We start from the raw sequence: 14,575 nt of genomic DNA, 5'->3' as shown, positions 1-14,575 counted from the left end.
CTTAGTAAAAGATGCAAATGATCTCGGCTAGAGTAGAGTGAATGGGGGGGGGAAGGGATGGGATCTGTGCTACGATCAAAGTGATTTACATATTATATACAGGTATTTATTTTGTACCTGGGGCGATGGAGGATTAAGCGATTTGCCCAGGGTCACAAGGAGCTGCAGTAGGAATCGAAGCGCTTCCCTCAGGTTCCCAGGTTGTATCTGCTTTCATGCAAGGGAAGATTTCTATTTGTACAGGTAATATTTATTTATTTTTAAAATTTATAAACCACTGAAATCTAAGCCACCTGATTTCCCTCTGACCCAATTCACTAACTGCTGTCCCGATCATCCTCCGATCCGCGCATGCAAATGAGGGGGGGAACGGCATTCGATTGCAGACAGGAAGTGATTCACTAAAATAAAAAAAAGCAATACCGACTGGGCTGGCCGATCCAAAGTAAGCGACTGCTGTGAGGACCGGTCGCTGAGGTCCTATCCGACTGCCCTGCCTTCTGCCGCCCTGCTTCTCTGCCCCGTATCAGTCCTGATCTCCAGCCCTTCCCCACACTGTGAGCACGTGGTTTTAACCCATGGGTTAAAGCCACGGGCTTGCTGGGCTGTTTAAAAGTAAAAGTTAATTTTTTAAAAATTCGCACCTCTTAGACGCATGTGCAGACCATCTACAGATGATCTGTGCATGCATCGGGATCACTCTCTAGCGATCCTTTCGGTGGGTGGGGGGGGGGGGGGGCGTGTCAACAATCGTCCCCATTTGCAAGCAGACCTTTTGTGAATTTGGCGGCCTGCATGCAATCGGACACGGAATCTAGCCCAAAGCCATCTTTGATCTGACATAATGAACCCCCATCTTCCTTCTTGCTAATCAATCGGATCTCAGTTTTCTCGCTGGTTGGTAAATCTCCCACAGATTTCGAAAACATCAAGCAGATGAATATAATACTTGGGCAAGAAATGCCATGAAGACGGCTTTTTGCAATGTCGATTTTATGTTACGGACGTTTTATATGGAAACCGTCAAGTATATACATTTAAATAATAAATAACTATGTGCGCATTCAGTCTTGCCGTCCTGCATGTAGGTTCCCAAAGTATTTGGATGAAAGAAGCTGTATAAAATTTTAAATTTACCACTGACATTTTTTTAAATACTCCTGGCAAGAGAAATTTGTTTGTACGAGCCAGTGTTTCTTTTCCAAAGTCCCTGAACTTGCTGAAATATAAACACGCGCTCTTTGCTGCCAGTCTCGTCATATGCAGATGGGAAAAGCCAATTAAGGAAACAATAAACCATTAAACATTTTTTAAATAGCAATGAAGCCCATGAAATTAGCCATCGACACGTTTAATAAGCGATTTGCCAGACAGTTAGCTAACCTTGATTGCACGTCAGGTCATTAATAAGCAGCGCTGCCCAGACGCCGGAGAGCTATTTTAACTGTGGGCATTCTGGGCGGCTGTAGGAATTACACATGAATTTCTCGGTTGGGCATAGATTAGCCCTTGGCTGGGTAAAAGTCCGTTCTCAGGGCAAGGTCTGCGCTTAAAGCCTTAGTGGCAATTTAGAGGGAAAGTAATCAAGCTGCATTAACTGTCTTGTAATGTGACTTAAAGCAGTGTTCTTCAACCACCGGTCCATGGACCAGTGCCGGTCCACAGAAATTTCCTGCCGGTCCACAGGGCCAGCACGTGCATCAGGCCCAAAACAGTGTTCTTCAACCGCCGGTCCACGGTGCGATCGATGCGGCGTTATTTTCGAGCCAGCTCCCTCTTCCTCACTGATTCAGTGCACAAAGCCATGGGCAGTGGCTCCTACGGGCATCCTGCGCCTGAACCGGAAGCCTTCTCTCTGACGTTGCAACGTCAGAGGGAAGACTTACAAATGAGGCAAGGGACATGCAAGGTGCAATTAGTACTATTATGGGGGCGGGGTCTGGGGTGGACATTGAGTAGAGATGGGCGGGGTCTGGCCCACGACTTAGCCCAGTGTTCTTCAACCGTCGGTCCACGGACCAATGCCGGTCCACAGAATAATTTTTTTATTTCTGCCGGTCCATAAGTGTAAAAAGGTTGAAAAACACTGACTTAAAGGACTTGTTTTACCCGTGGCAATATTTAAGCCACTGCAAGTTAAATAGTAATGAGATGCAAAACATGTAAATAAGGGATAAGGACATACAGGTACTTCAAACTATCTGTCCCGGTGGGCTCACAATCTATCTAATGTACCTGGGACAGTGGAGGATTAAGTGAGTTGCCCAGGATCACTGGGATCAGCACAGGATTTGAACAAGGTTTATTTAACAAGGTCATAATTTAAAAAATTAAAAATTAATTGGGAGTTAGGCACCTATCTTAGGCGTGATTCTTCAAATAGAGGCACCTAACACAAAAGTAGGCATATTTAGGGGTGGAGAAAGACTTAGGTGCGAGTCCCTAAAGGACTTAGGCCCCCATAATGCAGGAAAACCCTGGCCTAAGTTTTTAAGTTAGGCACCTAATTTTAAAGCACCCAATTACAGAATCCGGGCCTAAGTGTGGTTCCCCTTTCCTCAGAGCTCAAGGAGGTTCTCAAGGTCTGGAAGCTTCATGACATGATGTTTCCGGTCAGAAATTCCCAGCGACATCGCCGCTCAGGGCATCCCTGGTCCCCGCTGAACAAATTTGATCAACGGAACCTGTGGAAGGCAATGATTTCGGGGGGGACCAGTGAAAGGACTCGAACCTTCCCCTTCCTCCTAGTTTTTGTAGGGGGGGGGAAAAAGCAAGCATCCAACAGAAATTCAAACTCGCAGCGTGTTTGCAATCTTTCTCCATCCTGACCAATCCTTTTAATGACACTGCAGCTTCAGATAATGCATTCTGTTAAGATTCCTGCAATGAGCAGCAGTTATTAACCTCTGTGACAGGGCAGAAGGGCCCAATGAATACGTATCAGGCTCAGCAAGGGAGGAGCTGGGGAAACTCAGCGGTACAGAGCCAGGCAATGCAGGTTAGGATTTAGTTCACATATGGCCCTTTGAATAGCAGACAACTCATTATTAAAATAGGTCCCGATTGTGGTTTATTTAACATTTTCACTGGAATTTTATTGTTGAGGCAACCTTTGGAGAAACGATGCATTACTTTAGCTTTCTTAGTTCTAGCGGGCCGATGACGGGGTTTTGTTTTGAGACCTTTTCCAAATCTTTTTGTTGTTTTTAATAAAATTACTAGTTTGAATTGGGCATTTATTTGTATACTAGTATTTTAGCTTGTTACATTAACGGGCTGTCTGTCTTTATTTCTGTCTCTCTCTCTCCCTGGCCCCCTTTGTCTGTCTGTCTTTCTGTGTCTCTCCCTGCCCCTGTGTCTTTCTTCTTTTCTTTCTGTCTCCCTTCCTCTCCGCTGTCTTTCTTTCTGTCTGTCTCTCTCCCTGGCCCCCTTTGTCTGTCTGTCTTTCTGTGTCTCTCCCTGCCCCTGTGTCTTTCTTCTTTTCTTTCTGTCTCCCTTCCTCCCGCTGTCTGTCTTTCTTTCTATCTATCTGTCTCTCTCCCTGCCTCCTATGCAGCAGCATTTCTCTCCCCCCAGTTCCCTGTGCAGCAGCCACAGCAGCATTCCCCCCTCCCTCCATTTCCCTGTGCAGCAGCAGCATTTTGATCCCCCCCAACTTCCCTGTGCAGCAGCCACAGCAGCAGCATTCCCTCTCCCTCCATTTCCCTCCCCCAACACCATTTCCCTGTGCAGCAGCAGGGTTTCTCCTACCCCCCCTTTCCCTTCCTGCGGTCTGGCCAGCTTCCTTAGTCCCTTAACGACCCCCTTCCTTTCCCGTGGTCCTGTGTGGCGCAGTGGTCAAAGCTCCGGCCTCAACACCCTGAGGTTGTGGGTTCAAACCTACACTGCTCCTTGTGACCCTGGGCAAGTCACTTAATCCCCCCATTGCCCCAGGAACATTAGATAGATTGTGAGCCCACCAGGACAGACAGGGGAAATGCTTGAGTTCCTGAATAAATTCATGTAAACAATTCTGAGCTCCCCTGGGAGAACAGTATAGAAAATTGAATAAATAGTATGAAAAGTTTCAGCCTCTCATCCTCCAAGCCCAAATCTGTGGCCATTGAGACACAGTAATTTGGTGCTTAATCCCATTCACGGTTGATGTAGCCCGCGCTGAATTGGCCCATTCACAGTTGATGCGGGTTCCAATGGCAATTCCAGAAGTTGGGAAGTAGGACCAGAGCCAGACAGACTTCTACAGACTGTGCCCCAAAATTGGGGGGGGGGGGGTTGAAGAGAGAGAATCTTGGGCAGACTCGGCAGACCGCGTGCAGATCTTTATCTAACAACAATTGCTATGTTACTAGAATTGCTCACCAAAAAACTCATACCTCAGGAGGATATAAAGAACAGTAACAGGGATTAATTACATGCATTTATCTTCGTCACATCAACTTTGTTCTTCATCATCGTTCTACTTATTGCTTAAAGCAGGAGAGGCTCCAAGAGACCGAGGAGAAGCTCACTCATTACCGTTCCAGAAGATTGGGAACAAAGAAGCAGTGAAAAAACAGACCTATTTGTTTATTCCAAGGTTACGGAAACAGTAGTGAAGGAGAAACGTTGCAATACCTTGAAGACAGGATCAAAGGCTACATGGCTTCACACGGGGTGAGGTCGTCTCAAACTCGGCTGACCTTCATGAAGAGGCCAGAATGGTCGATCAAGGAGACCCTAACCCTATCCAGATTTCAGTAGAACCTCTGACATTCTTCTACACAGCAAGAGCAAATCGCTGAAAGGATTCGTCTTTTAACCAATATTTTTATTTCTTCAATACTAATTTAGTACACAAAAACAAAAACTGATACAGAAAAGCTGTCTAGATAGTACATTATTTACTTCTGGTTTGATATAACAAAGAAGAAAATGATCTGGAAATTAGCTAAAGTCCACTATAATTGAGAGATCAGGATCTATGAGGGGAAAATAAGAAGAGGCAAACTATATTCAAATCTTAAAACACCGACTCACTGAATTATGTAACTACAAATATGGAGAACAAATTTATTCACATAAAACTGGTCCTTGGGCAAAGTGACAGCAGCACCTATTACCCTCTATTTAACAGATTGGAAATTAATAATACATTTGAAAGGAGATTTAAAAAAAAAAAAAAAAAAAAGTGCTCCGAGTTGTACAACCACAGGGGACATCAGCACAAATGGTTTCCTCTTCGTCTCTGTCTCAACTCCCCAGGAAACATTCGAACCTTTAAATTCATAAACACCACCTTCTGATTCTTGAAGTACAATTTAAGAGCCATTCTCTATCTGGACACCATCAAATTTGTTGCACTCGATTTGCTCAGGATCTGAGGTCTGCAATAATGCTGAGCAACATTCAATCCGGCCACTTCAGTATTTTGAGACCCTTGTTCTTGAATTTGTGGATTCTGTTTCTTTAATGGCAAATAATAAACTCTCACTAATAATAGTACATTTGTTAAAGGAACTTGTAAGTACTACAGCCAAACATTTATCAAACATATATTTTGCAGATACTAGCAGTAACTGTAAAGATAAGACGTCGTAACATAGAAATATGATGGCAGATAAAGGCCAAATGGCCCATCCGCAACATCCACTATCTCCTCCTCTCCCTATTGGCTGAGGCTCTTAACATTTGCATCTCCTCTTCCTATAGGCTAAGGCTCTTTACACCTGCATTGTGAGGTCATAGAGCTTTATGGTTAGAGAAACATGATGGCAGATAAAGGCCAAATGGCCCATCCGCAGCATCCACTGTCTCCTCCTCTCCCTATTGGCTAAGGCTCTTAACATTTGCATCTCCTCTTCCTATAGGCTAAGGCTCTTTACACCAGCATTGTGAGGTCATAGAGCTTTATGGTTAGAGAAACATGATGGCAGTTAAAGGCCAAATGGCCCAACCGCAGCATCCACTATCTCCTCCTCTCCCTATTGGCTAAGGCTCTTAACATTTGCATCTCCTCTTCCTATAGGCTAAGGCTCTTAACACCTGCATTGTGAGGTCATAGAGCTTTATGGTTAGAGAAACATGATAGCAGATAAAGGTCAAATGGCCCATCCAGACTGACCATCCGCAGCATCAACTAACTCCTCCTCTCCCTAAGAGTTCCCACACTTTCTTAAATTCAGACAGTCTTTGTCTCCACCACCTCTACCAGGAGACTGTTCCACGTATCTACCACCTTTTCTGTAAAAAAATTATTTCCTTAGATTTCACCTGAGCCTATCACCTCCTATCTTCGTATTATACCCACTCATTCCGAAGCTTCCTTTCAAATTACAGCTTCTAACACATTCGATCTCGCTGTGGATAGATCTTTAACTAAGGTAGCTGGCAAGTCTTTGGTGGAGGCCATGGATTGCTCAATGTTTTCAACTCAAATTTTACACTAAGCCATTTCCTGGGAGTTTTGAACAATTCTCTCTTTCAAAGGGTTTTTAAAAAATTATTATTATTAATCAAACCACAAATTAACAGACAGCCTGCACAAATCCAGTTCAGTAGAAAAAGAAAAATCAATATACTCCATTTCTATAACCAGTTAACAAAATTAAGTCTATGTCCATATATGGCCATTTGGTTGAGGATGGGCTGGGGAGGGCTTCGATGGCTGAGATGGGCTGGAGCAGGGGTAGGCAATTCCGGTCCTCGAGAGCCGGAGCCAGGTCAGGTTTTCAGGATATCCACAATAAATTTGCATGATATAGATTTGCATCTCAAGGAGGCAGTGCATGCAAATCCATCTCATATATATTCATGGTGGATATCCTGAAAACCTGACCTGGCTCCGGCTCTAGAAGACCGGAATTGCCTACCCATGGGCTGGAGTGAGCTTGGATGGAGACTTCAGTAGATGGGTCCTAAGCACAGTAACGGGCAGAGTTTGGGGTTTTGGCCCAGCAATAGCTAAGAAGAAAGATTTAAATTAAGTCAGTAATTTAAAGAGTGGGTAAGGTTGGGCAGACTACATGGACCATTCGGGTCTTTATCTGCCGTCATCTACTATGTTACTCTATGTTATTATTCTACCTGCCTAACCCGCTCTGAGTTTCACAAATCTTACCCAGCTCTGCTCCTAGAAATAATTTAAAAAGGGGACTCTAGGAAGATTCCCTCCAGCACATCATTGGCCAGATGCTGATTTTGGGCCCGAGGATGGAAGAAGAGTCCATGCCATTGATGTCAGGAGGTAGGACTGAAGCCATATATTCACATGGCAGAAAAAAAGGCCACTGCCCACAGACACACCTGACAGCCAGATAGAAATCTCTCCTTGTTCCACGGTGTAAATCAAAGCAGAAGATGCAGTAATGATTAATCAGATGTTGACTCATCTCATCAGCATTTTAATTAGCTGTGGAGAGGCAATTTGCAAAGGGAGGGTAAGGGGGGGATTAAATTTTCTCTAATCTGCTGCATCACATGTGGGGTTTAATTCTCTCATAATCAGGTTGTCTTGAAAAGTTTCTACGGAAGGCAGGGATGGGAGCTCAGGATGTTAATGAACCTGGCAGCGACGTGGGTGGTTAGGTAGGGAATGGGCAGTTCTGAGGAAGACGACCCTGGCACCACTCCTTCCCAATGTGTCAGGCCTCTGTATTCCTTTTCCTTTTTTTTTTTTTAATATTCCATTTTTTCCCTATCCTTCCTTTATGTCCTTATAATGGAATATTTCAGTGACGCATCAAAATCACACGAGACAATCATGCGCAGACAAAGCCAGGTCGACAATCCCGCGCAGGACATCAGCACGCCGGAGTTAAACTGAATATAGAGAAAATAGGGGAAAAGCCTGTTTCCTCTATAATGGAGGGTTTCCCCCAACCCCCCCCCCCCATGGAAGCGCCAACACTACTAAGTTAAGTGTGGTGGTTCCCCCCACACACACACCCCCCTCGGAGCACTTTAAAATTCAGTTTAAATCCAGCGCGCTGATGTCCTGTGCGCGATTGTCGGCCCAGCTTTGTCTGTGCAAATTGTCTCGCACGGTTTAGTCTATGAGCCAATATTTCAGTATTATGTATTGTTTTTATTTTTTTCCCCTTCTGTTTTAACCTTGTTTTTTTTTATTATTAATATTGTAAACCATGCAGACGTAATGAAGGGCAGGATACGAAATGTGTAGTAAACTTGAAACTTGAAGAAGAGGAAGGACAAAAGGCTGTTGCTGGTCTTGGCACCGTTATGGGACAGGCTGGTGAGCTCCGAGGAAGATGAAGGCTGGACTTAACCCTATCACTGTTGTGGAAGGGGGATGGGGTATATGCTGGAGCTGCTGGGAAAGGAAAGGGAGCTTTGGGCAAGATAAGATGGGGCACGGAGTGGTCCTAGTGCTGATTTGGGTAGGTCTACAGTGTTCATGAAAGCACTAATGTATCTGAAATTAGAAAAGGTTTAATCAGCGAGACCCTGGTACTCTGAAACTTGCAGACTCCTGGGAAATTTCGCTGGAGACCTCGGACAAGAGTGTGTGGCAGGCTGTGCTGTCCAAGGTGCTGAATCCAGCCAGGCAGGATAGAAAGAGCTCTGCAAGACATACTTTGGCCACAATGCACATTCATCCACCCAGTACTTTTCCATTATTGGGAACAAGAGCCACTCGCAAATTCTTACCCTGTTCACCCTCTCCGTCCCAGCTCACTCACCCAAATCACTTGGTCTACGGTTCCGATAGTATTCTACAAAAGCCACTTTGCGCAGAGCACTTTTTACAGAACACTAGCGTAGTGTGGATCATCCCGGTGCTTAACTTTGGGTACCACTTACTGAATCTAACCCTTTGTGTCTATCAAACCTAAAGGGACTCGGTACAACAGTTCCCCCCACCCTCCTTTGTTTCAAGACTAGTCTGACTTAATCAGATGGAAAGCCTGTCCAGATGTTGCTCGCCATATGCTGAATGCTGTCCCTTTGGAAATAAGGAGGAATTGGGCTGCCTTTGTTTCCAGAAGAAATTGAAGGTTATGCTTTCTACTGAACTTTTTGCTTAATTTATATTCGATTGTATGTTTTAACATTTTGCATTGTGATCCTTTCAAATGCAACTCTTAAGCTAAAGGCTGAATATCAAACACAATCAAGTCAAATATGGATTTGACACTCATCTTAGTCGCTCAAGATATTGACCCACTATGCTTGACTTTGTTTTCTGTGTGCTGGTCCCTCTACCATCCTTATATCCATTCCTGACGTTAGCCGTCCACAAGAGAGCTTCCTGCACAGCCTCTCATTCACCTGACTGGCAAGAACACTGAACCTCAGTTTAAAATTCAGTTTATGTCTAACGAGCTTTGGCCAGCCTCTCTAAAAGCTCTTCTTTGCTCTTGGCTTAAGAACATACTGGGACAAACCAAAGATAGATCAAGCACGGCATCTTGTTTCCAACAGTGGCCAACCCAGGTCCCAAGTAGTAAAACAGATTTTATGCTTCTTATCCTAGGAATAAGCAGTGGATTTTTCCAAGCCTTCTCAATAATGGCCTTTGGACTTCTCTTTTAGGAAATTATCCAAACAGTTTTTAAACCCTGCTAAGCTAACTGATTTCACCTTGTATCTTTATTTTCCCTTTCCCTTTGCTCCTGCTGCTCTTGTTTCTACCATCCTCCATGGTCTGAACCAGTGGGCTACACCTTTCCCTATATCCACCCAAAATATATTTCTCTGGTGTATAGCAGCAGCCCCCGCCCTTCATGAGACACCCCCTCCCAACCCCTGGTAGTATAGTGCCCACCCTTTCCAAACAAATTCCCTGGTAGTCTCCGTCCTCCACAGTTCCAAAACCAATTCCTTGGTAATCTAGTGGGACCATCCCACCCATGACTTCAAGCCTTATGCCCCAGACCCTATACCTCAAACGAAGTAGGAATGATGCACACTTGCTTCTGCCTCCAATGCCGTCAGCTCCAAAGTGGCAACACCCTGCCCATATGATGTATTTTAATGCGGTGTGCAAGAATAGTTTCTGCGCGAATGAACACCTGAACTGAAACCGTTTCCACATTGCTCAGCCAGTAAAACTGGATTAAATCCATGGTAACACTTTCTGCACGAACCCCTAATTGCAATGCCAGGTCAATCTGGAATACCAGCCCGAAACACGGCAGGCAAAAGCTTGCAAGGTCCTTTGCGTCTTTTGTTTAAAACAAGCCATGAAAGATGGTACATCGAGGCAAATATAATACAGCCAGGTACTGAGGGGAATGAAGAAAACTTGCAAAATAATTTCATAAGAACATAAGAAGAGCCATCTCCGGATCAGACCTTCGGTCCATCAAGTCAGGCGATCCGCACATGCAGAGGCCCAGCCAGGTGTACACCTGGCGTAATTTTAGTCACCCATATCCCTCTATGCCTCTCGTAAGGAGATGTGCATCTAGTTTGCTTTTAAATCCTAGAACGGTGGATTCCGCAATAACCTCCTCCGGGAGAGCATTCCAGGTGTCCACCACTCGTTGAGTGAAGTAGAACTTCCTGATATTTGTCCTGGACTTGTCCCCCCCTTAGCTTCAGTCCATGTCCTCTTGTCCGCGTCACATTGGACATTGTAAATAATTTTTTTTCCTGCTCTATTTTGTCGATTTCTTTCAGTATTTTGAAAGTCTCGATCGTATCCCCTCGCAGTCTCCTCTTCTCAAGGGAGAACAATTCCAGTCTCTTAAGTCGTTCCTCGTATTCCAAGTTCTCCATACCTTTTATTTCAACAGGCACAATCGGCAAAGACCCCATTCCAATGCAACAGGACAAAGACCACAGCCGCTTTTTACTCAGGGGCTTTGAACCCAGATTCAAAGCACACAAATTTTCACTTTCAAAAAGGCCACAGGTTAGAGTTTTGCTAGAAAAATGCAAGCGGGGGTCTGAAAATGCCACGGAGGAGGTAATTTATAAAGATTTTTACATGAAAATACATACACCAAGAAGAAACTTAATTATAGACAGCCACGAGAATGCAAATTGGGTGCAACAGGGTAGGACTGCAACGTACCCACCTATTTTATTAAATAAGCAGCCTCTCTCCGCCCGCCCCCCCACTGTGAGCTCCGCTCAGCTGGTAAGTCCCTCCTATCTGTGCCCTTCTCTTCATCTGCCAACTCCGTCCTGTCTGCCTTGCTGCACCATATGCTTGGAACAAGCTACCCAAATCCCTAAACTATATAGGGAGTCTCTAAGATAGATTAGACTGTTTCTCTGTACTGGATGATAGAGAAGGACATGGGGACAAATTTTTCCCCATCCTTGTGGGAACTCATTTTCCCATCCCCGTGAGTTCTTTTCCTGTCCCTACCCCATTCCTGCAAGCTCCATCCTCATCTGCACAAGCCTCAAACACTTTAAAATCAAAAGGGTTCAAGGCTTCTGCAGTTAAAACAGATTTTATGAACTTTTTATTTTATTTACAAATTATATTTAATCCTTTTTTTTTCTCCTTTTTTCTTGTTGTGTTTGGTTGGTCAAAAGTTGTATTATTGTCTGGTGCAATTAATGTGGTTTTATTTACTCTGGTTTTATTGTTATTTGTAAATCACATTGGATTAAGATTCTGCGATCAAATCAAATTTTTAAATAAACTTGAAACTTGTTAAGGCAGAGCTTACAGGATTGGGGAAGGACAGTGACAAAACACATACGGACGGGACAGGGAAATTGAGTTCCCGTTACCTGATGTTATAATCGTTTTTTGAGAAGTTATAGTTGACTTTCTTTTTTGTTTGAAGTCTGGTAAGACCTATCAGAGTGGGAAAATATTCTAGATATTCATATTGGTGGCGCTCGAGACTCGTGAGGAAGGCCTGTTGGCCGAAACATGTGCATGTCGAGTCATTGGATGTATTTTTATGTCATTGTTTGAATAAGGATTCCTATATTATCAGATGCATCATTCTGATCTGGACAATTCCACTCAGCCTTTGGTATATTCTCTCCACTGCACCACTCTAGAAATCAAAATGTAGTAAAAGTGAGCCAAGTAAAGGACAATGAAGCCATTGTGACATCACTGATGAGGTTGGCTCTTATTGGTGGAAGGAGGCATTGTGACATCACTGATGAGGTTGGCTCTTATTGGTGGAAGGAGGCATTGTGACATCACTGTATCAGCTCTGGTTACCAGAGGCTGGAACTTTTCACACTATTTATTCAATTTTCTATACTGTTCTCCCAAGTAGAGAATAACATGGGGACAAATTTTTCCTTGTCCATCGCCGTGAGTTCTTTTCCTGTCCCTGCCCCCTTCCTGTAAACTCTGTCCTCATCTGCACAAGCCTCAAACACTTTAAAATCATTTATGTCTGATGATCAAAATAAAGGACCGGCTGCCATTAGCTTCCCCCACCACTACCCCACTGGGCTGCAGCTCTGCCAGGATAATTATCTGATAAAAACATGCAGCAAGGCCTCACCTGCTGCAGATGCTGTAAGGAGGATTAATTACTAGCCAGGGCTGGACAGAAGCAGCTTGTGCTCGCTGCCAAACACAAGCTCGTCCTCATCTATCATATCTACTACGACCTGCATCCACCCCCCACCCCCCCTCTCTCTTTCTCACTGCCTTTCCTGCCTTGCTCATCTGTCCACCTCATCCCCTCCCAAGCCAAGCACCCGGGAGCCCCAAAATCCAGAAAGAGATTTTCTTTACTCACCCCGTGTGGTGGATAGGTTATCCATCCCCAATCCCCTGCGACTGTCCTTGTGTCTAACAAATTCACTGAAAGAGAGAGAGAGAAAAGCTTTAACAAAATGTGCTCGAATTCCACAGCGGCAACGTTTTCAACTGTGGCAGGGGATCATCTCCCAGAGGGGACGTCGCCTGCCAATGCAGAGCAGATCTTGGAGGACGATCCAGGGAGGTGGTCTGAGGGATATGGATTCACTTCAAACATTTCCCGTGTCGTCTCGTGTCACTGGCAATGGAAAAAGAGCAGAAACACACCCCATTTTGCTGTCAATTACAGAATGACACGGGGACAAATTTGTCCCTGCAGGAACTCAATTTCCCCATCCTGTCCCCACGAGCTTTGCCACTGTCCCTTCCCCATTCCTGTAAGCTCTGCCTTAACCGCACAAGCCTTGAACACTTATGATTTTTAAAGGGTTTGAGGCTTGTGCAGATGAGGACGGAGCTTAGGCATTGGTGGAATGAGGCATTATGACATCACAATGTTGCCACTTAGGATTTTAAAGCGTTTGAGGCTTGTGCAGATGAGGACGGAGCTTAGGCATTGGTGGAATGAGGCATTATGACATCACAATGTTGCCACTTAGGATTTTAAAGCGTTTGAGGCTTGTGCAGATGAGGACGGAGCTTAGGCATTGGTGGAATGAGGCATTATGACATCACAATGTTGCTACTTAGGATTTTAAAGCGTTTGAGGCTTGTGCAGATGAGGACGGAGCTTAGGCATTGGTGGAATGAGGCATTATGACATCACAATGTTGCTACTTAGGATTTTAAAATGTTTGAGGCTTGAGCGGACGAGGACAGAGCTTGCAGGGGTGGGATGGGAAAATGAGTTCCCAAGGGGATGGGGAAAAATTTGTCCCCGTGTTATTCTCTACTGTCAGTAACTATAGAAAGAACTTTTCTTGCATTTCGCCACCCACCTACTTCTCCCAAATGGCTCTTTACCACCCATCTTGTCCCAATCTTTACATATATCTACATTTGCCCCTCGGCTACTAAGCTGTATTGTAGAAATGCATTAGCATCGTATAGTGTAGTGGCCTGAAAACCTGGGGAACTGGGTTCGATTCTCACTGCCGCTCCTTGTGACTCTGAGCAACTCACTTAACTAGGGTTACCAGATGTCTGGGAAAACCCGGGCTTGTCCTCTTTCAAATCCGGCAGTTTGGGTTTTGGAAAGCTCCGCCACATCTGGAGGGCTTCTGAGCATGCACGGATGATGTCACATGCATCCGTGTATGCTTGGAGGCCTTCTAAATCTGACAGGAAAGAAGAGATGAGGCTGTGTGGGGGCGGGGCTAAGGACAGAATGGGGCAGGGTTTGAGGTGGAACAGGGAACAGCCATACATCCGGGATTTTACCATTTTAATTATGGTAACCCTACACTTAAGCCTCTATTGCCCCAATGAGGGCAAGGCAGCTCTCAAAGAACATGAGTCATGCAGCAGCATTTTGAACACACTAAAGGGGTGAGAGACGGATGAGCGAGAAAAAGTGTTTAGACTTTTTGGTTTTTTTGTTCGAATCCATAAATCCCAATATTGTACATAAATATATCCTATGTTCTGTCAAAGAAAGAATCACCTCTAAGTGTCTAATCATAGCCGCCCAGTTCTAGATTTGCCCCCATCATTTCAACTGCACGCTCTTGCACGCTAATCGCTGATCACAGGGGGGGGGGGGTCTCCTGGCTGCGCATTTGTAACTTCTGGATCGTACAAAAGGTTTCCAAAAGTAAGATTTTAAAAACTGTCCAGAGTGGAGCAGAGAGAGAGAAAGCGGCTCCTGCTGGATCAGTGACTCAGGCACAGAGATGCCAGCTAAGGGCATTAGTTGGGTGCCACACAAGCTCTCCTTCACAG

The 14,575-nt window shown here is 44.8% G+C and overlaps 1 protein-coding gene across 11 annotated transcripts in view; it reads right to left on the bottom strand.

The window, feature by feature from the left end:
• The window catches only part of EPHA8 (EPH receptor A8), a 129,954-nt gene that overhangs the window by 97,812 nt on the left and 17,567 nt on the right, over positions 1–14,575 (bottom strand). For 9 of the 11 annotated variants that reach the window (XR_004537111.1, XR_004537112.1, XR_004537113.1 and 6 more), the window contains exon 2: positions 12,672–12,736. The exons of the other annotated variants lie outside the window; for them this stretch is intronic. Coding sequence is in view for 6 of the 9 variants with exons in the window: in XM_033922072.1 (XP_033777963.1) it covers positions 12,672–12,736 (65 nt within the window). In the remaining 3 variants the exon portion in view is untranslated. The remainder of the gene's footprint in view (positions 1–12,671; positions 12,737–14,575) is intronic. 11 annotated transcript variants of the gene reach the window in all.

This window comes from Geotrypetes seraphini, chromosome 15 (genome assembly GCF_902459505.1).
Source record: "Geotrypetes seraphini chromosome 15, aGeoSer1.1, whole genome shotgun sequence".
Taxonomy (NCBI): domain Eukaryota; kingdom Metazoa; phylum Chordata; class Amphibia; order Gymnophiona; family Dermophiidae; genus Geotrypetes; species Geotrypetes seraphini.
The sequence above is the reverse complement of the archived record's forward strand: the minus strand, read 5'-3'. Positions and strand labels throughout refer to the sequence as shown.